Source organism: Bombus pyrosoma, linkage group LG13 (genome assembly GCF_014825855.1).
Source record: "Bombus pyrosoma isolate SC7728 linkage group LG13, ASM1482585v1, whole genome shotgun sequence".
Classification (NCBI taxonomy): Eukaryota; Metazoa; Arthropoda; class Insecta; order Hymenoptera; family Apidae; genus Bombus; species Bombus pyrosoma.
In genome coordinates this window covers 10,054,469-10,082,142 of record NC_057782.1, presented here as the reverse complement: position 1 = coordinate 10,082,142, position 27,674 = coordinate 10,054,469, and the positions used below count along the sequence as shown (strand labels likewise).

Genomic DNA, 27,674 nt, shown 5'->3' with positions numbered 1-27,674 from the left:
ATTCAAGGAATTGTATATTAAAATTTATTGTAAAACGAAAGTTGCCGAAGTATGATTTAGGCATTTGAATGTTTAAAGGAAAACGAATGAAGAAAAGACAATATACTTAAAATATTCGTATGGAATAATAATTTTCGATAAACATCTAACATAGCTACATATATACATATGTGTGTGTATTATTTTATGTACGGACGTAATTTATCAATTTTATTCATTCTCGTAATCTTTAATCCCTATTTATAAATGAACATACGAATCTTCATAATGTCTCAAACAGTTAATGGCCGATATCGAAGTGACAATTGTTTTTTAAAGTTTTCAATTGTACACTTGTTAATACTTTCGTACCATTTTGCTTAAAAATTTTCAGTTTTTGTTATCCTGCTTTTTCTATGTAACAAAACAAATTCAAAAGGTGTTTAGGTAAATTATTAAATCAGTATTTTAGGCATAAAAACATAAAAAACATGCGCAGTTTCATACAAATAAAGTAGTACAATCTACTTTTTTAGGTTATCAATACTTTTTATCATATCATGTGTTTCTGTGTTATTGTTCGATTTCTACTCAATTAATAATTGCTACACAAAAACAGTATGTATTGTCAATTAGATATTAAGAACATCGCAGGTATTATTGTATTTTAGTATTTATCTCTTTTATCTTAATAATATATTTATTTATATACATCATTGTTATCATATATATATATATATATATTACATATACAACTGTTACTGAAAAATATGTATTTTGCAACAAATAATAAGATATATATGTTAGGAAAGGTTCGCATCAATCATTATGTATATCATCTGTAAGAGGAAAGTTACTATTAAGATTAACCTCTTAAATTGAGGAATGGCTCTTGGTATTTTGCAGTTTGCCTACAGGAATTTAGTCAAGTGCCCATTAGTTTCCACTATGGCTACATCAGTGTCAGTTGATGAACGTATGTTAAAAGGTATAAGAAAAATAATTCCAAATCTGAATAATACCAAATATAAAGGACAAGATGGTAGAATTGGAATATTTGGTGGTAGTATCGAATATACTGGTGCCCCATATTATGCAGCAATGAGTGCACTTCGTACTGGATGTGACTTAGTGCACATATTTTGTGTGAAAGACGCAAGCATTCCTTTGAAATCATTTAGCCCGGAACCTATTGTTCACCCAGTTTTAGATCAATATGATGCGATTAAACAAGTAAGACCATGGCTTGATCGTTTGCATGTAATCGTTATTGGACCAGGTCTTGGCAGAGATGATAAAATATTTAAAACAATTGTTGAATTAATTTCAATTTGCCGTGATATGAAAAAGCCACTAGTAATTGATGCAGATGGATTATTTCTAATTAGCCAAAAGCCTGATATTATAAAAGAGTATCCAGGTGTAATTCTTACTCCTAATGCAATGGAATTCAGTCGTCTTGTTAAAGGAGTACTGGACAAAAATGTTCAACCTACACCAATGGTTAAAGCTAACGATGTTAAACATTTAGCAGATGCATTTGGCAAAAATGTAGTAATTCTGCACAAAGGAGCGAAGGATGTAATTGCAGATGGACATAAAGGTACAGAAGCTGTGTCATGTGGACTAGCAGGTTCTGGGAGAAGATGCGGAGGTCAAGGAGACTTACTATCTGGCGCGTTAGCTGTATTTTGGTGGTGGGCTATTTGCGCAGGAAGTAGTGAAAGTGCTTTGTCACCTCCAATAGCTGCGAGTTATGCTGCATCTAGATTAGTAAGAGAATGCAATGCATCTGCATATAAGATAAAGCAAAGGGGAATGCTAACATGTGATATATTGGAACAAATACAGCCAGTTTTTGCTAGAATTTTTGAAACTCATTGTAACAAGTGAGCTACTTAGCTAAAATGATTATAATTCTGATGTAAAATATTTTTGTATGAAACAAAATTGTTTTTTCTTTAAAAGTTTTAAATATAAAATCTTTATGTATATGTTGTATAGATCAGTTAATAATAATTGATAATAATATTGATATTGATTATAGAACATCTTCATTCAATGGGAGAAGTCGAACACGAAGCACTGATTCCTGAATTATATTTATAATTCCATAATTTTTCATTGTACATAAAAATTTAGTATATATTTGATTTTTATTAAATCATAAAGTGATAACATTAGAAAGGAAAATTATATAAATTCAGGAATGCAAAAATCACCATGAATTTATTATAACTAATGATAGATCTTTTTAATGTCATTAAATGCATTACAAAATAAATAAAACATTTTATAAGCTTTCATAGACTTAATTCTACTAATTGTTCTTCTTTTCTTAGTTATCTTTATATTTACAAATGGTGCATTTCAGCAATATTTTACTGTGAACAAATTTTCATTTACAAGTTTATACAGAAAAATTATCGAATTTATGTTTACAAAATGAATCGTTGATTTAATTTAGAAATTAAAGAATGAAGTGTAATAATAACTTGTTCAGTACTGAAAATTGTTTACATTATTTTAGTGTCAACTAAATAATCCATGAGGCGTGATTTAAAACAATTCACAATTAAGTTTTGTTCTGTACTTTGTTTATACATAACTAAAAGTTATATGAAAACAAAAAGAATATTTCCTATTCGAGCATCAGTAATAACGATAATAATTAATGATCAATAATAGTTAAGTACTGTATTATTAAGTATCGTGTTATTTAAAATAAAGAATACTTTTGTAAAAACAAGTGAATCGTATCTTTAAGCATTTATATAAGTTTTCTATGGAATCAAGAATTTCAGTAACAAGAATTTTCTTAAGTAGGTACATAGTTCTATAATGAAAAAATATATTACTGATGAGAAGTAAGAAATATCTCCTCCTTCGTTTCTTAAGTATAATACTATACATTTAGATCAGTTAAAAAGACGTTAACATACGAAGTACGTCATACTATTATTAAATTATTTAGTTATACGTCATTAAGTTCAATGCATGTTTAAGAAGTCCATCGTATTCAATGAAAATTTAAATTCTACTTTATCTGTCTACTGTATTATATGTTAAAGATAATCGTGTTTATTATCATATAAAAGTCATTGATCGCTAACTAAATAAAACATCTCCACGCTTCAAAGTACAATACATTCTAAGAATAGTTGTAGTGTATATTTCTTCATTAGCGCGTCCTAGAGTCCTATAAGTATCAAAGTTATGAGGCTATTATTTATTGATAGTCCCATATATTGTTGTCTTTCATTTCTACGTTAAAATAATCTCGTCAGCAAGTACCACCGGGCTTGACGTTTAATGAATACTGTATAAAAACGAAAACAGATCGTAGTATCTATATAACTTTTGGCATGAATATACCGAATACTGTCTGTCCACATCAGAAGATGTCTTTGCTAATTGCGTAGACGTTTTCATGATGTTATTCAACGTAAATTCATCTAGATACTAAAATTATATTATTGTTTAAGAATAATGTCGGTGAACTACGAGTAAAACGTTAAGACAGAAGTATGATTTCCGCGTATCAAGAGCGTTGGTGGCATATCCTTAGTTAAAGCTTCCAGCCATGCCATGTAAAGTGGGGCTGAAACCGCTCCCTTTCTTGGCATTGGCAACGACCTGCAATTTAACAAGTTCATTTGTAAATAATTACTTGTTTGTTTGTTTATTAATTTTGTAAGTCGTCTAGTAAAACATGCACTTACATTACGACCAACGTGGATTGACTGGAATTCTCCAATAATAATTCTCGCAGTCTGAGTTGTCGGTACGTCTTATCTTTCAAAGACTGAAGTTCAATTTCTGTTACACAACATTCTGCAACGAGATATTGAAATTATCATTTCAAGTAGTCTGATAATTATTGACGTTTGAAATATTATCATACTGATACATTTGCTTCATAATAAATAAATGATCTTTTTTCAAATAGGATAGATATGTATATGTAATCTGGTAAAGTACCTGTATCGTCAGGCTCGTTTTTTCGGAAGTCAGATATAAGTTTATCGAAGAAATCTAACGTTTCTTGCTTTGGTTGAACGCTTATGTCGTCTACCATTTTCAAACTGGTATATCTTATCCTGAATTTTGCCATTATCTCGGCCATTCTGTAAATTATTAATATACATGATCGATAACCACATGGATTATTTCCAATTAAAGTTATTTTTAATTAAGAAATTTTTTTTCTTTTTGTTGAAGATACGAACAAAAAATCAGTTGTATTTAATCTACTCGATTATACGTATAAGTATATAAGTTTATACGATTATAAGTATATAAAATCTAAATCGAATCATACTTGTTTTGGACATTTAACTTACTCCTTCTCTTGGGCCACTATATCTTGTTTATGATTTGCCAATGCGAAAATTCGCATTTTACAATGCTCCCAATTTGAGCGTGTACTGATTATATACGGAAGAAGAATCGTCAAACCTGTTGAATAAAAATGTCTACCACTTAAAAATGAGTACACCTAATTGAGAAGTTAAGTAAATATTTTAGAGCAAGTAACGTGGTTCATTGAAGATTTTTGTCAAAGGCATCGGATACAAAAGCGACACGTTTTTAATACGTTTTTGATACTGCGAAATTATCAGAAGACTAATTATTCGAAAATTAATATTAGTCTCATTCATTTATCTGCTGTGATAAGTCAAAGGTATTTGTTGATTAAATCATTTAGATGAAATAGAAAGATATCTATATCATATGGGTTAATTAAATATAGGCTAATTAAATACGATCAGATAGATGTATTGATTAGTGATATTATTTGCAGACACATGTAAACATTTTGTGAATTACCTCCGTCGTCGTACAACCACCACACGTCGATCGTACCATTCTTGTGCTTTCTTTGGAAAATCGCTAAGCGTTCAGGAACCGGTATCATTGCGTGCCGTTTCTCCCTGTAGAGGTAATTTAAAATGTAAAATAACATTTTCTGATTAACACAATTATCAAAAATACAGACGTAACGTCTGCAGATGCTCATTGAAATTAATTTTTCACCTACATTAATTTTTCTATCGCGTGTTTTCGTTTGTTCTTCAAATGGTCACGAGCACTTCCGTGAGTAGGCGAATCTCTAACAATTTGTGGAGCGTCTATCGGCACGAATTGCGTCCCTGAAACAAAATTATATCGATCGGTATAATAAATTTCAAATGAAAAACGCTTCTAAACATCATGATAAAAGTAGCTAAGGAAAAGGAAGAAAGATTTTTTAACAAATCTAATGATAACCTAATCAATCAAACTCATAGATACCTATTGTTGGCACGCTTTGCACTCTTGGGATTTGGCTGGACATTGACAAATTGCTATCCACGTGCATCAAAGTGCTTCCAGTCAAATCGTAGCTACTTTGCGCTAAAACACCATGTTCGTCATCCCCATTCGCGGTTGCAACTTCCGAACAATCTAAGCCCTCCGCAATTCGTAACATCGCTACCGCTAACTTCTGATCGAATGCGTTACTAGAAACGGTACAAGGTTCCGTTATATTCTCATTATCGTGAACACCGTGATAAACGCTATCTAACTTACTGAAGAACATTGAAATATTCTTGCAGATCCTTGTGGTTACACGTTGACCAGTGTGTTTTGTAACCCATTAAAACAACGTTCGGTGCCAGCTTGCCGACACCTGTTGCTTGCATCAAAGCTGATGCACCCCGCTCGAAGCTTAAATCCTCCACTACATGGTAGAACGACTTTATACGTTGTTGGTGTAACCATGCGTAACCGTTTCTCAGTCGCATCGATCGTAAACGGTACGATAAACGAGTCTGGAAAGAGATGAAAGTCGTTTTTGTTAACCTTGGGTGTTTGAAAATCCAAGTTAGATTCTCGACACTAGTATGACAGTAGAAGATAAAAGTATCATCAGAAAATAACTGGTTGAAAAAATGTGGTTACAACGACTAATCGGAAACGCAGTATTTTAGGAATGTTTGAAAGTTAAAGTGCCTAAATCCACTTATTTGGACTACGTACTGGGTGTATTTCACAGGAAATCAGTAGCGAATGGTTTTTCGTGATGAGATTTGCCAGATGCAGTAACGCTGGTCTGGCGCCAGGAGCTCCGCTCAGTGCCAAAATTTGTGGAGCATAATTTTTGACATGTTCGTCGATAGAATTCAATCTGTAACATTTAATTTGAACGTACATTTGAGAATTATGTTATATCGCGAGGGAGTTGAAAATAGAAAGTACGACGTCAGATAAAATTGGTAAATAGCGCACTTTAAACGTGTCTATACGAAATGGTAACATCGCGTGCATGGTACATATTTGAATTTGAGTAGCTCAAGAAAAATAATGGAATTATAATAATATTCTTACCGATAAACGATAGAAAGCGCAGTCTTGTAGGTTTGTGCTTGCGTGCTGCTACCCCAATTCACGTCTGGTTTCCGATACACCACTATCAGATACAATGCGAAGATGATGACAAACGTGACCAGCGAAGTCACCCAATCAATGAGGAACATTATGGACACACATGTAATAAAACCGAACAAAGACAACCAGGTGTTGTAATACTGTAAAAAAGAAGCTTCACTGAATTTCCCTCCTTGTTTGAACGCCACTGATTGTTCAAGATGTGCTCGTAAAATATCTTTTTACTTTGGTTACTCACCCTGAATGTGGGTCGCCATCCGAGCGGCCGAATAAGCGCCGCGTGAAAGGTGCAAAAATTAATTAACGCGTACGATGCCAGATAAAAGTTTGAGATTAGAGGCGCGACCACGTTCAAGTTTGCTGAAAATTGAGATAATTTGTATTACTTTGCTATTTTTATTTAAAAGTTGCAAGTCTAATATCGGTAGTTGCAAATTTGTCGATACCTATCAGGAGGAACAACGCTGCTACGAAGAACGTGAGCACGTAGCCACGATAAGGTTCACCGTGTTTCCCGTAACTTTTGCTAAAGTAAATCAAACCGGGATAAATTCTGTCTTGTCCCAGCGCCTGTATCAATCGTGGTACCGATAGCAAGTTTGTCAGCGCTGTAGAGAGGGTTGCCGCGAAACAGCCGGCGTAGATCAACGGACCCCATACCGACATAAGTTGCATCACCTGCGAGCAAAGAATGTAAAACCAGACTGTAAATTTATTCGCTGGAAGTTCTTAGAAAAATAATAATCGGCTCACCCTGCGATCTATTTAAGAAATACGAAACTTCAAACTAAAGTCAGCCGAGTGATAAATTCGTAATTTAAACAGATAGACGATAGCAATTTTTCCAACTTTCATTTTAGTCGGATTTCATTTTAATTTCTTTCTCCATATAGTTTTGATTTTAATATTCGATTAATATTCGATTAATGTTAATGTGTTTTAAATAGTTTCACTGGAATTCCGTACCGAGTAACTGTTGTGTAATCCGTAAGTGCAGTTGACGTTCGGAATGCAGTTTACGATGGTATCATTTGCACTGACAAGCCCACTGGCATCCCTTAGGGCCGCTCCACCAGCGAAGAAGACAAAAGTGACATAACTGAGCATCGAGATTAGCAACGCAAGAAGCGTTCCGATCGGTATGCTGCTCGCTGGATCCTTTAAATCGCCGGAGATATTGGCGCCAGCTTGAATTCCCGTTACAGATGGAAAGAAAATGGCGAACACGGAGAAGAACGTTTGGTTGCTGTTCTCGGAAAAACGATAATCCGGGCCCAGGTTGTTCATGAATACTTCAGCTGAGAATTTAAGAAACCATTCGTTTAGAGATAACAATGTATAAATAGGTTTTTGTGTAATATACACTCTATAAAGTAATCGTATTCGACGTACAGGAAAATCCGAGAAATCCATATGCTTCTTGCGTCGTGTTCTTAGGTCCTATGATAGTACCGATCAGAAAATCGAAAATAGCTGCGATGATGATGGCTATAAGGAAGTTTTGAGCCTGAAAGAACTCGCTTTATCAAACATCTTAAAAAGAAAAAATATTTGGAAGTTACAAGCATTAAACTATTTATTACGGTAAAGCAACGAAGAGTGTAATACAGCAAAGCGAAACACGGACTTGTACGACACAACGACGAAAACGATTAATTTTTCTATCGCGATTGAGATACATAAAATAAATACCTTTGACTCCCATTCCATTCCAATCGCGCAAATCATGATCATAACGATCAACGCGATTATTCCAACGATTCGAACGTCGTTTACCCCATTGTCAATGATTTGCATGTTATGCTCTCGTAACAAATCGTTCAGGGAGTCGCAGAAACCAATGGTATTCATCGATGCCGAAACTGCATTTGCAAATGCAAAAACGATTCCTACCGAGGCTCCAAATTCCGCTCCCAGAGTCCGTGATATGATGAAATATATACCACCTATAGAAATTTCAACTTATACGTCATTGAACTTAACGATTTATTTAGAAATATAGTAATAGGATTTTCTTTCGTTTCTATGGAAGTAAATGCGTGTGTGGGGGGGGGGGGGAAGGGGGTAAATGAAATTCGTGAGGAGGAAAGAAGTTTCTCCTGAGAGTTTTTACGCGAAGATCATCGAATTAAGATTTAAAGCACGTTACATACGAAAAATTTCGACATTGATTTAAATATTAAAAATCTAGTTTCTTTAAACGTATAAATTTAAAAATGATGGCTCGTATTAGAATTCTGCCAGTTCTAATAAGATCGGAACGGTATTCCATAAAGGTGGATAAGACAAATATTAGAACAGAGAGAGATCTATCGGTGGGAAATTTCTCATAATGTACATATTTGCATTTTTATAGGCAAATCGTTGCAACTAGGATATTGCGCGGTTATTTTTCAAGGACGACTTTCCACTTCGTGGAAAAACCAATTGTCAATGTGCGACTCTGGCGAGGCGAATGTAACGACTACAAAGTACATGGCACCACTCCTTGGAAAAAGGAAAAAAAGAGGACGAGAAAGAACGGGGGACCCGTAACACACCTCCCTTTACTTCCCCATTAGTACTAATTGCGCTCAGGCTAAGCGTTGTGATGACGCAGACAGCTGCCGATATTCCGATTATGATGATGCTCTGCAGTATGCCCGCCTGTGCTACTACCCATGACAGTCGCAGGAAAAGCATTACACCCCATATATTGAGCAGACATGGTATGAGGACACCCTGGATCCATCCTAGTTTTATTCCCGTGTGTCCTTGCTGAGTTACTCCGATTTGACCAGCCTCTATATTCGGCTCCTGAAATTTCCAAATTCATCTCTCTATTGCCTAAATCGGTGTATACGAGGTGTCATTCTTTTCTATAAAATTCTAATCGCACATAATTTCATCGAGATATCATATTCAACGAAGTTCAATGAATATTTCCAAATATTAAATAATTAACTAATTTGTAATTCGTACATTTTAGGACTTGCATGTTACTTCTCCCAAATTTAAATCAGTTAAAGAGGGATTCTCGTGTAACAAGACTGAAAAATCGATTGTTTTTTTCTTTTTTTTTTTTTTTTTTTGATAAATCAATGGTACAACACTTGGAAAATATGCTCCTAAAATGTTGCAGTCGAATTCGAAGAAATTACGAATAAATAAGCGTAGTTGACGTCTCGTTTACACAAGTCGAATTTACATTGTTTCACTTTGAGGGAACAGTGTAAATTCGGCTTTAGTAACACAATAATATGCCCGCGATGTTTATGCAATACAATATTGAGATGGATGGACAACGTGATAATCTGTACGTATGTGATCGTTGTTTATCTTTGAAGATTGCGACGTATGCGATAGTCTTCGCAAGAGGATTTGGCAATACAGAGACCGATCTTGATAATGTTTCGAGAGTTCAGAGAGTTCAGAGAGCTGAGAGTAGTTCTACACGGACGAAGAGGATACCGACAATTGCGTACAATTTGCTATAGCGTTTAAAAGAGATAAATAAGAGAAATTTTGTTAGTCTATGAATGTATCTTTGTACCCGAAAAATAATAATCTCTTAATAATTTGCTGAAGAAAAATATGGATAAATAATAATCGGATAAACGAATTATGTCGCGTTTCATTATCGAACCTATTGCAATGACCTTCGAGAACGGCGGGGATTTCAAGATTGATATCTTTTCTAATTTCTCTCGCAGCTGGTATTTACTGCTGTGTAAACTTAATATACTGTCTCCCTCGCGCCTCTCGTTATGAGTTCGATCGTCCTTGCCGAGGAAGGCAGCTCCTCCGGGTGTTATTTGACTCTACGACGAACGAGTTGAGATTAGCTTCATCACTTCTAACGCACGCGTTATGCAACGTTTGTTTCATTTCCTCGAAAACAGTACGTCAATCTAAGAATTTGGAGTGTCTCGTATAATATTTCGCAATTAACTCTCCTCGCGTTGAAAATACCTTTATCCTGTTCGTTAGTGAGCACCGAACAGGAATTTTATCTTAAGTGTATAATGGAAATGCAAATGAGAAGCGGAGCAGTACGAGAAAATAGTTCATCAATAGTTCGAGTCTTTTAAGGAACACGACGATTCTTTAAACCGATTGTGAGTCATCAATGAAAAATACTCGTTTTCTACGAAGAATTGCACGTATATGTATCAAACGAGTGTTGTTACATTTGCATTTCTAATCCCTTCTCTGTCGCGCGTTTCATTCGCACATTTGCAAATGGGATACGTGACCTATATTCCTGCACGCGTTGTTAACACTTGACCGACGTGTATAAATTTACGTATTTTCGATTATGTCGAAACACGAAGCCGACCATACTATTTCATCCCCTTTATTCACATTGCGTTAAAGCGTTTTCTATTATAATATTTGTAGCAACCGTCGTTAATAGCGTTGACGTGTATGCAATTTAATAATACAGCGTTTTACGTTACTTGGAAACAAACAACAGATGATGGAAATATATTACAAAGAATAATTCTGACACGAAAGAGGAACGGAAAAATGGACGAATCTGTCGCCAGATCAAATTTATAGAATTTTATGTTCGCGTTCAATAATGACTCCGTCTTCCCGTTATGATACTTTGGAAACTGCAGATCATTTGCCGCGGAATTCTCGTGCGATCGATGAGATACATTATCATCGAATGTATTCTATTCTACGAATGAAAAAATAATTAACGCACGGTTACGAGAACCTCGACAATTAGGAGATATTTTTCGATGCATTCGATGATATTAGAAACGAGGGGTAGTACGACAAATGTCTACAGGGTGTGGCAATCTTACCTTTATAAGATTTCCTTCGTGCAGGGTGCTCAGCGATGGCCTCTTAGCACGACGACTCAATCTACAAACAGAAACGTGCCTGTGAATTTCGGTAATGGTATTAGTGAGTCTATAGCGGCTAATTAAGTTGGGATAAACTGTTGGACGATTTGAGGAATGGACAATTAGGTAATGTTCGGCAGGAGAATTTTTCACGAAGTTGGGAACAGTATCCGTAAAATCGTGGAATAATTAGCAAGTTGTCCCGTGTATTATTAGTAGCGTGTAATATACCGTACGATGTGAAAAGTACCTTTATCTCTTGCGTTTTATTATAATACCAAATATGTGGATATTTTTGTAGGCTAATAGTTCAAACGAGTTGACTTACTTCCAGAAGTATATCCATTGTTTTATCGCAAGCGTTTAAGATTTAATTTAACAAGAGTTACAAATTATAGTTGTGGTTGCAAGACTGCCATAGAAAGAAATTACAGAAGATCCGAGATATCCACTACTCGGTGGTCGTACACTTTCTGTCAACTTTCAAAGACATTAAGGACAAATGCTACGCGAGGAAATCGATCTCAGGGAAAAAATTTGTCGCAACTGAGAGGAAAGCACGTAGGAGGCAAGTACGTAGTAAGTGATACTAAAATAGACAGCGAGAGTTCCAACCTTGTTGAAAGCATATTATTGTTTAATTTTTGAAGATGAACATTTGATAGGAAGAACGACATACTTTAATTTGTTACGGAAATAATCTGAATTATAGAATCTTTGTTCGAATGAGATTTTTACTCCGTAGAGAATAACGGCCAGATCTTTGAAAACTATGAATTAAATATGCCCAATGATTTTTATTATCCGCAAAAGAACGAATTTAACGATAGGGGGATAACTAAGTAATTTTATTGTGTCGCTAAAAAAAAAAAAAAAAAAAAGGAAAAAGCAAATTATTTCCTCGTTTAGAGGAAACGAGCCTTTAAATAACGTTGCAAGAAATAGCTAATTAGATAGGAGATACGTTCCTCCGACCGATATTGAGAAATTAACTGTTTCGTTTCGTCAACAAAGTATCGGAAAATCATTAATCTCTTAAACGTGAAACAGAAAAAATAAATAAAGGTTATTGTGAAACATGGAAATAACTTTTTCTCGCTGGGGCAATAATAATGGTAAAATTACAATAAATTGTCGCCTGTCGGACAAAGAACGTTCGCACTGCATCCTTTAATTTAAAGTCGGTTCTAAACGCGTAACGTTATTTTCAACGGGTCACTGTGCATCGTTTCAGAATTCTCGAGGATTTATTTTTATATTCCATGTTATAATCCTTTTCCTCGGTTTCTTCGAATAAACGCATACAGGTATTATTTTTACAGTATAGTTTCGCACGCGCGCACACACACATACACATACCTGTAATGATCCAATCGCGGCACCACGTCCCACAACCCGCTAACGTTTAGGGTCATTGGTGATCTCTTGTTATTTTGGCCTCCACTAATCACCTCATCATCCATAGTTTTAAGTAAAAATCAACTGCGTCTGGTTGAATCTGCAATGATAAGGAAAAAGCGCTTTTAGTTTCAATTATAAGCCTTTATAACGAGATGCTTGTATCGCACAATAGACGCAGATAAAGGTGAGAAAGATGTTTGACAAATTGACCGAGATCGTGATCATTTTGTGTTACGTAATTTACGCCGTTGATGTACATTCTGTACAAATCTAATAAAAGATTTGTCAGATTGCTGGGACAATGCCAGTAGAATTGTAACCGAGTGCGTGTGTCGTTTGAGTGACGAAAATATGATCACCTGTGAAATCTAAAATATTTGGCAAATTGTCATGATAAATGTGCCAAAGAGCGAGCGTGCGACGATAAGTTTATTATCATTCCCGGAAATAGGAAATTAGCAAAATCGAAATGTTCCTGTAACAGTAGCGTAGCGCGTGCACTTAGCGGATCAACTTAATCGTTTGAAAGGAATTCGCGTTTCGTCGAATCGTCGAATTTGACCCTTACTCGCTACCGTGAATCAATATCAATGGAGTTTTCAGGAGACGTGAAAAATCAAAAGAGCGTTTTATTCTGCGGCGTCGACCAACTACGTGCAAATTCATGCAATACGAATACCGTGAAAAGTATTTTCTAATTGGCATGATTCTTTGAGAAAATCCTAGCATTATCGTACTTCCTGTTTAACGTCCGACGAACATTAACGCGAAAATTTGCAAGATTATAGCTCTGTGAAAATCTACGTATCCATATTAAACGAAGAACGATCGTTTCAACATTATATACTACGGCCATTTTTATCTTTCTGAAGATGGAAAATGTGAAAGGGTCGAAGAAGTTCAGCGCTCCGCGCGTTCCAAGCGTCGCCATCGATCAACCAGAAATCGCAAAAACGTATCAGTCAGAGTCGAAGAACTCGTGATTCACCGTTTCTCCTCATCATCCATTATTCAAATCTACCAGCTCGCTTTTCTCCTGAGATAATGAAAGAGACGAAAAAACAGAAACAGGACGGTGCGCGCATACTCGCTGGTTCCGCCGCCTGTTTACCCGCTCATCCTTGTAGCCTTCGCGTATTTTTGAAGATCGTCAAGTCAGAGAGGCAGAAAGTGGAGTCGCGTGTGCGCGGAGGTCGACGGAAAAATAGATTTTCGAAGAAAGCCGCATCCGTTGCCTCCAAGTTCGAGGGAGCGAAAGCGTTCGAGCCCTCGCGAAATACCTCGCCTCTTCCGTTCGTCGTTGCGTCGTCGCGAGAAATTCTCTCGAAACTATTTGGCCATGATCCCGGAATTCGTAACGCCTCGCGAATGGCTAAACTCGAGTTTCATTCATCCTGACCCTACCGAGAATATTGACGCTACGTTTTCAGAAAACTGTCCTGAGAACGCAAGGCTGGCGCCAATAAACGCCAGCACACGTTTCTAAGTCCTGTTTAGATGAGGTATCGTCGAATCGTTAAAATCCAATCTGATAATCTTTTATAATGATTTATCGACGCGTACAAAGACGATTACAAATAGCACGATGTTCCTCCATGCAGCTCCATTGACAGTTTTAAATATATACAGATATAGAACCAAAGGGGATGAAACCACGTTCGAATGAAAGTCAGTTGCGCGAACTGAAGGATCGAGGTAAAATCGACATTCGAAAATAATTAAACGCTATCAAACGACACGGCACTTGAATTTTTTTAAAAGTTAATGCTTAAAGAACGTTCGTAATTAGTTCAGTTATTTGAAACAGGCATGCAGCCTGTTGTATATATTGAAACACAAGTGTCGCAGGCGAATAATTAAGCAACATTATCGCTACTTTTAACGCATATCTTTGCGCGTCATTTGCACATTTTTATTCATTACGATAGCGAGCTCAAAATATGATGACGCATACGGTGAGTCATTTGAAATTACCATGGATAATTTCTGAATTGGATAATACTGAAAGAATTACTGTATCGAGTGCTAGTTACTCGTCTTGATACGAGATATTTATCACGCGGGTTTCGTCTGAGAGAAATTTTTAAGAACGCCGTATCCCTAATATCAAATTGATCTACCATTTAAAAACATCTATTAATTATGTTGCTTCGCTCAGTTATAACTGCACGGTATCATATGGTTTCTGTATCTCCGTATATTCAGTAAGCGTCTTTTACATCTACCTTGAATCGTGTGATGCGTTGCGATGCGATGCCAAAGCAAATAAATTTTCGACACATTTTTGCTGCCGTTTTCTAACTTGCTATCTAGAATTTTGCCAAACAGCTCATGCCCATGACCGTGATCGTGAACGCAAACGTCAAATACGAATAGAGAAATAAAACGTATTTCAAAATAAGGATAATTTGTATGTATGTCTGGCCCGTTGCGTTAAATTTAATTTCATTACCGTTGTTCCTTCATGTTCCATGAAATATATATCTATACTACTGCAACGTAAGTTTATGAAATGCAACAGATAATAGCGAATTATCTTCAAACCTAATCTTTGCAAGAGTATCATTCGATCGATCTTCCAACACACTGTTAGGCTATTGTTTTTGCGCTTTACAAAATTCTTTCGATCGACAACTCGATGTTGCTTGTCGTTTCAACTTTTCAATTGTGCTACTCTTTGTACCGCAAATGGAACATGAAAACAATCTGTATCGTTGCGTCGTAATTCGCTTTCTTTGTACAATCTTCCCTTCGTCCATCTTCTGTACCATAAAATATTATAATTATCACAAGTTCGATGGAACGATAGCATCGACCGATCAATTCAAATTCATTCGCAGCAGTCGAACTGAATAATCGAGTAAAATCAGTAAGCGTGAACGAAAATAACGTAACGTTAAATGATGTTGTTGATCGAAGAGACTTTATCATCCCTTTCCATGATGTTTTCACAATCCTTATCAAAACAATGGAATGCTGAGCTCGAGTGTCTGGAAAGGAATGCCATCTAATCAATCGGAATAATAGTGCAATGATTAGGATTTTTAATAAGTGTGTCATTTATAGGAAATTTCTAACGGATGATATTGATCCGATAAATTCGAACTTGAAGAAAAACAAGTTTTCTTACGCACCGATCTGATGATTTGATCGACCCCTTGATGAAATTTGAAAAAAGATAACGTCGATAATTAGTCATCGATATGATCGATCATACGTGAAAATAATATCGCGAAAACAGTGCGAGGTCTTCTCGAGGAAATCGTAATTTACCATATCGTTTTGTCTCGCAAACTGTTGGTGATTACTAGCACGACAGATAAAAATAGTGTCGCACTGTTCAAAAGCATTATTTAACAAGTCAGAAATTCAAGGCAAACTTCGGCTGTAGCAACGATATCATCTACAGTTCGCTGTATATTTCTACGTGAAAATGTTGTGAAATTTCTCACTGAAAAATATCTAAACTCGATCTATCCGCGTTATTATTTTCGTCGATATTCTAATCTATCAAAATTTTGAAGCTTCGAATTTACGTATGTATTATGTGTGAAGACGTTTCTTTCGACGAATACAAATGCTGGAGTTTCTTGGCTTTCGAATGTCAAGCATCAAGTTGAATAAAATTAAGCAAGCCAGAACCAAAACCGATCGGAAATTTGGCTGATTGTGATAGATGGAACTGATGGAAAATCATGATATTCGTAAAATTTGTCCGATCCTCTTCGAATTTCATCGGAATATAGATACAGAGATAAGAATTTAAAAATATGGAAGAAATGGAAGAGAACGTGGAGACGACAATGATATAAATAATAACGATAATCATATCCGAGGAAGAGATATAATTACGGCAATACAGAGACACGAAGAACTGGAATTAAAATTTGAAGAGGCTGGAGTTAACATGTGGGTTAAAATTCACGGATACCGTGGCAAGGAAAAAGTTCGTCAGATTTCTTATTCGAAAGCATAACTCTGCGTTTAGCAACACGCAGATAACAGTTTACGCTAAAAAATTCTTGATTACGTTACGTTCTCTATGTATGTACGACCTTGTATACATTGTATACAGACACGTCGGAGGGTTTATAGCGAACTCAACTAGTTTCGAGTCTTGGTTTAAGTGCGTACGCCTGCAACTCAACTTCAAAGTTGTGTTTTCGTATACGAAACGTCGTGAAATAAGAATTAACACTGTAACATGGACTTATTTTTCTTTGGTAAATCGTTCTATTTTCGTTCCTGCCATAATTTTCGTTCGACTTCGGTATCGCTGATCGCGTGGGCGTATAAGGATTCTGTTCGAACTAACCCCGTGTAAATTCGAATGAACGGAGTATATTTATTTTAGCAACGTTGCTCGCTTTAATTGAAATTCGTAATTTCGTTCTTGTTACTAGAATATTAATTATAAACTGCTATTACCAATTTTATAGAATAATAACTAGAATATAAAGTAAGTAGAATTACGATTTGATAATGAAGAATTGTATTCCAACGAACGTGACGATTGTTTTCGCTGTAATGTGTCAAGTGAAACCAAACGTAAAATAATAATGATAACAATTGAAATAATTTCTTACGTTTCTCGTGCGATATACAACGAGTTTGAGAATATTCGCGACAAACGGAAGCGACACTTTCATTTAAAACGTATTCACGTTGTTACAGTGTACAGTTATCGAGAATCAAACCGAGTACATAAATGGCTCAAATTAGCATCACAAAGTTACCTTGTCCCACAGTAAGAACATCTAATACGTAAACCTCTTCGCTGTGAAAGTAATCGGGAATTATATTTTACGCAATCTGTAACATTGTTTGATCGTAAGAAGAGATAAGAGCTAAGCTGAGTTAATAAATCAACGAACGCAAAGGAGATTTCAATATTTATTAGGAATCGTAAACTAACTTGTCAAATGGCATTAACCTAAATATCATAGGTGAATTTCTTTTTCCTGCTCTTCAAAATAATTTTTCCTACTCGGGATTAACGTATTCACTGGATACGTTCCTCTTACGCTCGATTGTTCTTTTATTTGCGTTATACTTTACGATCTTAAAAAGACACTACGCGGTGTTTGGATTAATTATAAAAGTCTAATTACGTAGACGATTCTTTCTTCGAATGTAAACCTAGAGATACGCTCTCGGACGAACAACGCCATTTTACTTATCGATAAATTACGTGAAACTGTCGCAATAGAAGAGCACCATACACCTGTCCACGTAGCCATAAGAGATTTGCACGTGTACAAAGAACGAATAAAGAACAAGCCGCATCCTTTACGTACTTTCCAGCCAATTTTCACCCTGTTGCGAGGCACTATATCGGGTATCTCTCAAATATCTTAATAACGTTAGATCTACGATGGATCGTAAACTCAAAATTACAAAAAAAAACTGCGATATCCCTCTCACTTGACAACGTTCTATAAAGCCGAAATTCGCGAGAGAGAAAAAAGAACGAAGCATCCCAGCGTTCAAACTTCCACCATTTCTCCTCCGTGCACTATGAAAAAATTGAACGTACACGTTCCAAACGGTTTACGAAACGAACAAAAGAGCACAGCACACTCGTCGATCTATCCGATCGCATGCAAAAGCACAGTGCACAAAATCTGTGGCAGAAACGCGTGAAAAAAAGAAGAAAAAGGAAAATAGAACGAGAAAAAAAAAGAGAGAAAGGGTATCCTTTCGAAAACGGATGGCAAAACGGAATTGTCACTCACGGGATGCCGAGGCTGGCGATCGAAACGGGAGCCTAGGAACACGATCCACCGATTCACGGATCGCACGCGATCCACTCGGCGGCGGTAAGACCGATCAGCGGAGATCCAACGCGAGCCACTGAACACACCGTGCAACACTCGAATCCCTCGAGCCGGCCGACATTAAGGAAGGAAGCATGCGTCGTGCTTCCCTTTCCCCATAAAATTCTTTCAAACACACGCGTGCACACCTACTTAAATACACACATGCGCGCGCGCGCGCACACACACACACCAACGCCACCACGACGCTGTGTAACACACGTCATACGCGTGTTCACACGCGGGGGCTTCGGCTTCGCAAACGCGCGAAAGAATAACGCGCCCGCGGAAAGGAGAAGGAGAAACTCGGTTTATTGGCAAACGAGTCAAAGACCCGATACTTCGAAATCGATTCTGTATCAATTAGTAACGTTGTATCGGCGTCGCCGAACTTCGCTAGAATCTCGAAATGAAGACAGGAAGGATGAGGCTCGTGTCACATCCGATCAAGGATAAAGCAGAAGGGAGTGGAAGTGGAGAGTCGGGATTCGATTTACCGCGTAGAGGGTTCTCTTTTCCCTGGCAGCTTAGGGTTGTTTGGGCATTGCGGAGTGATTGACATTTTTCGAGGGTGCTACTGAAGTACTTCTTCGTGAGCCGAATGTCTTCGTTGATCCGAACCTTTCACCCCGCTCTTTCTTTCTAGGGTTGTTCCTTATATACGATACTATCGTAAGGTCGGATTTATTAAGATGAGAGAAATATCGTCAATTCTTATATTTGAAGTTCGTTTTAGGACGCAGGAGGCCAGTTATCGGTAGGCTGCGCATTTTTATGCGTTTAAGGGTAATTAAAAGACGCGAGAAGATACAAAATTCACCTAGTATACAGAGATAAAAATTAGATATTCAAGGTCAAGTAGCTGTTTCAACATTTAACGGGCGAAATAAATCTTTACGCCAATTCCAATTATTTATTTATGCTAATAAGGATATTAAATTCCATAAAAGTGCGCGGTATAGTTGTCAGGTATTAGTTAGCTAGCTGGTAAACCGTGTTTCGTAAACCTCCACTGGCGATATAAAATATATCGATTCGATTGCGTAAAAAGATGCTGGATATTAATTACACGGAGAGGCACTAGGCGAAAGTTCGATAAACGCGTTGTTGTTGACGCGTTGTTGTTGGCGCGTTGTTTAAAATACGTGGATCGTTTCGTGATACGTGCTCCGAGCGTAAGTCAGATATGATGCGATGAATGGAATATTGTTTGTGAAATTTATGGGGGTTCATTTTCAAATATCATAGGATGTTGTTTGAACGTAAAAACAACATTTAAAACTTTCGAGGTTATCGCGTGTTGGCGTTGATAGTGGCATAACTTAAAACAGAGTAAACATCTTAAACATTTTCGAATAAACCTTTTATAATTTACATCTATTAGTTTTCTACGTGTACGGTGAATGATATTCGAGGTGCGGATGACGGAAAGGATAACGTATCTAAAACGCGTTCGTTTCTTTCATCCCCTGTTCGTTCTCAACGATATTTTGATACAAAGCAGAATTTATTTGTCGAATAAAGCTGTTTACCCATAAAACACCTGGTTCTACGTTCAATCGATAAATTTCTAGACATCCTAGACGGAGGATGAAGCATTGTGAACGCAAATTGTGACGTTGAGCCTTAACAGGAGACACACCCACGCTTCTAAGTCGACCTTGAAGCGATACGTTATCGAACCGTAGTAGAAACATGAACGTAATAGAATTATTTATCATGGAAGAGGACCGATCGTCGATTATCTTTCCACGAGTTTTTTAGTTCATCCTGACACCCAGTTTCCCTGGTGTAGATTTCTAAATTGTCCGGGCTACTTGACCGGAAACCGTTGTTTGGCTAACGCATCCGGACGGCAATCTCGCGAATTTCGGCAGCGTTAAACATCTACTAAACTAGACTTATCGCAATATGTTTCGCGATATGTCTGACTGATAGTAATGCAATTCGTTTTCATTCGATAACACTTTGTTTTGTTTTCTTATGCTAATCGTTTGATAGCGTCGATTTACTTCCTTCCATGATAATACACAGTCACGTGTGTCACGCTTTGTTATCGTTTATTCCAATGTATCTTTATAAATAAAAGAACCTTTTATTAAATAGCCGGTATGAAATGTAATTCTGCGTATCTCGTGTCTCTTTAAATTTCAGGTTCCGATAGATTCTCTCTGCGAAATTTTCAGCAACGTCAAACGATTCTTGACAAAATTACCTTCCACGAGAATGAATTTTCAAGAGGCAATGTCTAAAGTACAGAAGCTAGTGTTTAATATTTTACGACCGTTTAACTATTTCGAACGTAGCCATAACGTTCGAATGTTACTGTTCGAATCAATTACGCAACGCCTCGGTTTTCTTTGAAACTGATAGACAGAAAGTCTGTCAAAACTAACTCTTCGATCGATACTTTTCTTAATAAGCTGTTTTTTCATCTTCGATTCTACGTAACGATTAGTTTTATATAACTGTTTTATCGCTTTCATTTTCCAACGATGGGAATCCCAAGTTATTGTTGTAGGAAAATTCATTGACTAATAAAACGCAAATTGATCGTCTGACGGAGAATTTGCGAGGTCTTCGACGGCCATCGTCTTTCCCGTATTCCGATATTCTTATATAAATGATACGAATAAAGAATCGAATAATTTATTATTATAAAAGTCGTAATCTTCCAGCGATGATCGCTAATAAAATTAAAGAATTCTTTTCACGACGTGACTACAAAATAATCGAAATTAACACGTCGATCACTTAGCTAATTAAATTTCTGTCTTCTTTGAACTTTCGGTTGCACAATCTGTCGGTCCTTAAAATTACAGATATTTATCGTCTACGTTTATTATACTCATCTTACGAAACTTTCGCTTATAAAGGAATTAAGTTCGAATCGATTAAAATCGACTGTATGAAATCAACGGCGTGTCGATCGTCGCGATTAAAAATAGAATTTTATTTCAACGATCGTTGCGTTTCACGACGATCTTCGCCTCTTGCAAGTATCGCACAGTTGCTTCAGAGGATACGATTAACTTCGTTCGGAGAACGAATGCCACTAATTGGCATATTTTTGATACTTTTGGCCGAGTTCCCTTTTTTCTTGAAAACGTAACGTACCGTCATAAACGATCTTCTAGCTACAGAGATCAAGTAAAATTCGTGCAAGCATCGATATAGACGCGTTCGCGCGATACGTTTCAAGTACGTACAGCCGTACAACTAACACGATGGAAGATGGACGAGAACGTTAGAGCGTGGCTCGAAGCAGAAAGAAAATAACCGAATATTTCCGGTCAGAACCGATTTCTGCACAAAGATGCACATGCCAGTAACTTTTTATTTTTTTATTAGCCAAGTGATTCGCATATACTAGCCGTGACTTCATCACTTAAGTCGTTAACAACCATATTTATAACGTCTCCATTCCTTGCCTTGCTTAAAACTATTGTCAGAAATAAGAATAAATTGCAAGAATGCTAGACCATTGCTTGGAGTAATTAGACATTGTCGCGTATGAAGAATTATTCACGCTGCGACGATAAAGCGAGGGTAGAATCGCGGTAAAGCAAAACACTTGTTGAGATGAAATTTTACTCGGCGCCGCGATTTATTGAACTTTTGCCGACCCCTTGTCATCGGAGCTAATGCGGTTATACAAACGTACACGAATCATTTCGATAAACATAGACGTTTATGATCTTTTTTAAAAGAATCGAGTATAACTCCGTTAAAAAATTACAGATAGAGAGACGAACGTGGCTGTGAGGAACATTATGGTTTACGACAGGTCACTGCCATTTTTGTATAAAATAATATAAAAATAACGTTATTAGAAAAATTGTAGTCCGCCATACGTAATATCGTTCTTTGAATAATTCTTTCTTCCGTGATTATTTAATTCGTACGTCATAAATGAGATAGGACAGATTATCCTAAATTGATAAACAGGTTATCGTTGTTAGATGCTAGAACGATGCCATTTTTGTATAAAATAATATAAAAATAACGTTATTAGAAAAATTGTAGTCCGCCATACGTAATATCGTTCTTTGAATAATTATTTCTTCCGTGATTATTTAATTCGTACGTCATAAATGAGATAGGACAGATTATCATAAATTGATAAACAGGTTATCGTTGTTAGATGCTAGAACGATGCCATTTTTGTATAAAATAATATGAAAATAACGTTATTAGAAAAATTATAGTCCGCCATACGTAATATCGTTCTTTGAATAATTCTTTCTTCCGTGATTATTTAATTCGTACGTCATAAATGAGATAGGACAGATTATCCTAAATTGATAAACAGGTTATCGTTGTTAGATGCGAGAAACGATAAGAGCATCAGGTATACGCAAGACAGTCTAAGCCTTTTAGTAAACAATTGACATTTATAGTGTATCGTCTGCGCAAGAAAGTGACAAGTGTTGCGTTTCGTCGCTAATTTATTCTGTCGTTCATTCGTAAACTTTTAATAACATTCGTGTACCGTTACTGTAGTTCAGCGAACTTGAATATTTACAAATTGCTTTCTGCGCGTTACTACTTGCTGCGATCGAATTTAATTAGCCGAGCGTAAAAGTCTCCTGCTTTAAGTGGAGAACTGCGAATAATAGGGAAATCCAATGAAACCTTATTACTATAAATGATACGATAATTCAAACTGTTTCGTCTTTATCTCTTTACTTATCGATTTATATATCTATCGAAAAGGATTTTGCGTTTAAAAAATGAACAAAAGTCATTTCGAAGCAACATCGAAGCACACAGAAATTAAGTGGAAAATTCACCTGAAACGAACACCGATCTCTTGATAGTCACCGTCGATTCGACTGCTGCCAAATTGTGAGCCGTAAATTATCGTACTTGTCAATGGGTAGACTCATCTCAAACCTCGTAGAGTTCAATCGTCGCTACGCGCGTCACCAATTAAAAACCAGTTGTCTGATTCCATCGGTCGCCACGAATACATTTACCGGACAACGAGAGATGTCGTAAGTTAGAACGGTCGATTGTTCTACCGGTTAAAACTGATACGTACTAGTCTATTATCGTTTGAAAGTCAAAAGTATTGTCCTCGATCACACTCGACGATAACTGTTCTTCTTTTTCTTCTGTTTTTTTTTTTACACAAGTTCTCCGGTCAACTGCTCTTTGTCTTTGTCATACGATCCTCGTTAATCCTTTATGTTTGTTTCCCACGACTTGACGATACGTATCTTTGGTGCCGTGTCTCCGATCGGTTGCGATCTCGCTCATTAAACTTATTCATCGTTGCAATTACACGTAATTAATCCGCGGTAACGCAATTCAGAGTATAATTATTTAACGCTAACATCGCGCGTGCAAGTTACCGTCCAGGCCGATGGATTCGTTCGGTAACTATTACGTTACTTGCAACCAACAGGCTTGATCGTGCGTTGTGTAATGGAAAATTATTTGATCATTGCACTGTTTACTTGGAAACATGAACGGCAATTAGATTACAGTGTAAGATCTCACACCTTCTTTTTGTCTCAGACGATAATTACTGGCTGGTTATGCGGTAAATAACGCGAAAGAGTATGTATATCGTACGACTAATTATGCGAGTCGATGTCAATATCGGAAATTCCGCGTTACGGACAAGATTTTCATGCGGCGATCGGTTGAAACGAACATCGACGATCGACCGTTCCTTTGGACAGAGGGGAATCGTCGTTTCTATCTAACGATTCGTTATTATTTAAATCGATGTTAATAAAACACAGCGTTGTTTCTTTCTGCTTCTTCGTACAAGTTATTCGATAAAGTAACTCTGACATAATAATAACAGCGTGCAAAAATAACCGCGTCGATTACGAGTGCCATTCTCGTTCTCGTGTCATCGGTTAATCTGGACATTAGAGGCAAAGTTTCGTTCGATGACGCGATTTAATCGAGATTAAATTTCCCAGAAACCTCCAACCCTGCCGTATAATGGAGATCACGAGCACGCGTTTGTAGACAAGCCAGAAATACTCGTTCGATCAGGCCGAATGGTAATATCCGGAAAATGTTAAGCGCGCGGAGGGTAGGTACCGCGAAGGCCGGATATGCGGAAGTTTGACGCGTTGCCAGTAACGCGAAATTGCCCGCTGGAGGAATCCTTACGATTCCGCGAGTGCTCATTAAAATTAGCCGCGCCGGAAATAGGAAGTCCACTGGTTGCGTTGTTTGTCACCGAGTAGGTTCGCGAATGATTCATAATGCACGCGAGGTCACTATGCCAAAAATTTGCCTCTGGCGCTCGTGCCTTAGGAAACGATAGATAGACAGACAGATGTCCGTTTCCCCTCGACGCGCTCCGTATTTGCTTCGGTTCTTCGGATTCGAGATGTTCGAGGTGGGGCGATATCGAGCGGAGGAAATTTTCGAGTTCGCAGAATCTTCTCGTTGAAGCTGACACATTTTCGGAAATCCTTCGAATAGAGCTTTTTCTACGCGATAATTTCATCGGGCGAACGGTAATCGTCAGCTTTAACGAGTATACAGAAAGAGATACGCGCGTACATAAAGCGTGACGACTGGGTATATTTTGTGATGTCGGAGAATGTTAATAAGGCAAAGTTGAAATTCGTATTTCGATGGAACAACTTTCCCACTAATCTGATCCTTTACATATTTACATAGAAAAATATTATAGTATTTCGAGATCGTTAACCTCATTCGTAAATGGAATTCATGAATGTAAATGCGAGTCTATAAATTTAATTAACGACGAATTTAGTATTTATAGTTATAAAAGGTGAACGAAGGTCCTAGTTGATGGGAAAGCGATTGTATCGGTTCAATAGCCGAGAAAACGATTCAGATCTCGTCCTTCGTCTCGTATACGTTTTGCAATTAGCCTTTTCTCTTCGCTATGTCCTTCTTATGTTTTAAATGGTAGCTAGAGCTTCCTCTTTATATTACTTTTCCTTTGCCTCTTTAAACGATCTTGCGTAGTTACAGTCATTGAATTCGTCGGAATGCGAAAGTTCGATTTGGAGGCAAAGACCTGTTCGCTGTTAGAAAAAATAAACTCAACAGAAGAGATAGTTCGCCCAAACGCTTCAAGATCGCAGGTTAACGTTTGTTCAACGTCCAAGGAGAATTAATCGCCTGGATAGAAGAACTCGTGGTGGATATGTATCGCGGATTAATTAATAATAATTAATAATAATTAATTAATAATAATCGGACGAGAAATTTGTGTTGCAAATATTTTCGTTCGGAGGGATGCACTTGACGAGCGATTGCAACGGGGACAAGCTTGCGGATAAATGTTTAAGCCTCTTCAACTTTATGCTCGGTTACGCGTTTAAAGTTTCTATGTACACATGGCCAAGCGCTATGCTCGTTTTATGCGTTTTCGAGGGGATTCTAAATAAAGCAGAAGGAATTTGGTATAGCGAGTTTAGGTTGTTCTTTCATAAAAGACGGACGCGCCGTGTTCGTCGTGTTTACCAGCGCACGTCTTGATCCGCTTGAAGGTATTGCTGACTGCATCACAGTCAGGCATTTGTCACATCCGGGAAAAACCTCTGGATGGAAAATTTTTCCGTGCAAACGGCAATAATTTTTACGATATGTCGTTACGCTTGTTGTTTTAATTAACGTATTAATTTCGTAAACGTGTGCATTTAGTCACTGTACGTACGTACTAATTTCACAGGCAAATATATTCGTGAGCAAAAGATAGTAATTTTTTCCTAATGTTAATCCTGGTTACGTGAAACCACGCGATTTTAGAAGTTTTTAGCTATGACTTTTAAATCAATCGGCCGAGTCGAAAGAAAGTTAGAAAGTTTGCAAAATGTATACATTCTATAAATATATATAATTCCAAGCTGGACAGGGCAAAGTAGACGACACGGAGGTCACCCTACGCGTGAAAATCTATCCTACGTGCCGAGAACGTAGAATATCGCATTTCGCGAGACGCTTTGTTTCCGAGAAAGAAAATTTGGAAATTTATCATACGCGTATACCAGACTTAACTAAACGCCTTCAACCTGCATTTTCTCGAACACGAAGCCTTAAACGTAAGATTACGTTGTTCTATGTTTTCGATTCGGAATTTGTTATTCGACCGGATCGAGAAGGTGGCAAAGTTCCTTTCGAAAATTTCAGAAGAGTAACGTTAAAAACAGAGAACGCTCGTGTGAATCGACAGGCTCGAATTTGTTCAAGCGTTTGTAAAACGATAATTTATAGAGATAAGAAAGCGGCTGTTGTAACGTAGGAACATATTTGACCGTACGTGTGACAATACGATCGATTTAACAAACGGTTTCGCAAATAGATGAGATAATGGCACGCGTTTTAAGCATCTTAACGCGCGTTTAAATTAAACTCAATTTGGAACTGGCAGAAACCTACTCGATCTAGAACTGATTCGAGTTTCATCTGGAACTTGATGCTCCGTAATGAAACCGTATTTAACTGCGTCTCGTGGATGCCAGTAAAATATAAAACACATTTTCTCGCTTCAGCTTGACACATTTTATACGATAAAACTGTTTCAACGATATTGTTAGAAAGTTTAATAGATTCGAGTTTTCATATCGCGGACAGTTTAAATTCGTATCGCAACGAGTGTTGCATCGACAGAGTCCTCGGCTACGTTTATAAATAATGTTTAGTGTAGCGCTCACTTGAGAAACGCGTCGATATTAAATCTCACCTGTCGGGACTGGTTTCAGAATTAGTCGAAACTGGCCCATATTGCCAACCATAGTTCCTGGGAAGCGATCACTTTGAGGAAAACTGAAGAAAAACTGAGTTACAACGCGACGTTCCGTAGCACATAAGACGGGTTATAGCTCAGCGAACATTGGTAGAGGAAGAAAGGATTAAAGTTTGAGTTTGCTTTGCTATAAAAGCGTCGCTATAAAATAACACGTGTTGCGAGGATCGACTGTCTTTGCTTTCGTATTAAATTTCAATCGCCTTTTCTTTCTTCTTTCATTTATTTTACAAAATATCCTGCGAAACATTTCGAAAACATTTGGAAATCTATTTGAATGAAGTAACGTTTTCTATACGTGGGTAGCATATGCTTAAAGTTACGTTATCCTTCTTCGTTTCTATCGATAATTGATCAATCTTTTTCATACTGCGAGAAATGGAATTACGTATTCGGTTCATGGAAAAGTGAACAGTTAGCGTAAACACGTTAATTAATCGACTGATTTCGAGTAAC

The 27,674-nt window shown here is 37.0% G+C and overlaps 2 protein-coding genes across 12 annotated transcripts; one reads left to right on the top strand and one right to left on the bottom strand.

Annotated features, from left to right (window-relative positions):
- The first annotated feature begins 268 nt into the window (after positions 1-268).
- Positions 269-2,303, top strand: LOC122574417 (ATP-dependent (S)-NAD(P)H-hydrate dehydratase). Of its 7 annotated transcripts, none has more exons than XM_043742010.1 (4): positions 269-426; positions 516-597; positions 886-1,868; positions 2,027-2,303. In XM_043742010.1, exons 3-4 carry the CDS (start codon positions 928-930, stop codon positions 2,073-2,075), a joined length of 990 nt encoding a protein of 329 aa, XP_043597945.1. In that variant the 5' UTR covers positions 269-426; positions 516-597; positions 886-927; the 3' UTR covers positions 2,076-2,303. The 7 variants fall into 7 exon arrangements, with proteins under 7 accessions (XP_043597945.1, XP_043597944.1, XP_043597942.1 ...); XM_043742009.1 differs by having other exon boundaries at positions 516-633; XM_043742007.1 differs by lacking the exon at positions 516-597.
- On the bottom strand, positions 2,190-27,284 carry LOC122574407 (bumetanide-sensitive sodium-(potassium)-chloride cotransporter). 5 transcript variants are annotated; one of them, XM_043741982.1, is made up of 19 exons: positions 27,156-27,284; positions 12,609-12,747; positions 11,208-11,268; positions 8,952-9,207; positions 8,104-8,357; positions 7,804-7,918; positions 7,378-7,709; positions 6,858-7,089; positions 6,650-6,771; positions 6,352-6,551; positions 6,004-6,151; positions 5,554-5,795; positions 5,275-5,483; positions 5,021-5,132; positions 4,810-4,913; positions 4,323-4,437; positions 3,961-4,106; positions 3,702-3,813; positions 2,190-3,615 (listed from the first exon to the last, which is right to left on the bottom strand). In XM_043741982.1, exons 2-19 carry the CDS (start codon positions 12,710-12,712, stop codon positions 3,480-3,482), a joined length of 3,000 nt encoding a protein of 999 aa, XP_043597917.1. In that variant the 5' UTR covers positions 12,713-12,747; positions 27,156-27,284; the 3' UTR covers positions 2,190-3,479. The 5 variants fall into 5 exon arrangements, 4 of the variants coding, with proteins under 4 accessions (XP_043597917.1, XP_043597914.1, XP_043597915.1 ...); XM_043741979.1 differs by lacking the exon at positions 27,156-27,284 and adding an exon at positions 23,260-23,797; XM_043741980.1 differs by lacking the exon at positions 27,156-27,284 and adding an exon at positions 21,584-21,672.
- Positions 27,285-27,674: the final 390 nt, after the last annotated feature.

Bases quoted from the DNA above. Each gene is read 5' to 3' on its own strand.
- LOC122574417 (XM_043742005.1), top strand. From the start codon at position 865: ATGGCTCTTGGTATTTTGCAGTTTGCCTACAGGAATTTAGTCAAGTGC. The intron at 1,869-2,026 runs GTGAGCTACTTA...TATTGATTATAG, and splicing joins TTTGAAACTCATTGTAACAA to AACATCTTCATTCAATGGGA.
- LOC122574407 (XM_043741982.1), bottom strand. From the start codon at position 12,712: ATGGATGATGAGGTGATTAGTGGAGGCCAAAATAACAAGAGATCACCA. The intron at 6,772-6,857 runs GTATCGACAAAT...CTCAATTTTCAG, and splicing joins AGCGTTGTTCCTCCTGATAG to CAAACTTGAACGTGGTCGCG. The intron at 3,814-3,960 runs GTACTTTACCAG...ATCTCGTTGCAG, and splicing joins AAACGAGCCTGACGATACAG to AATGTTGTGTAACAGAAATT.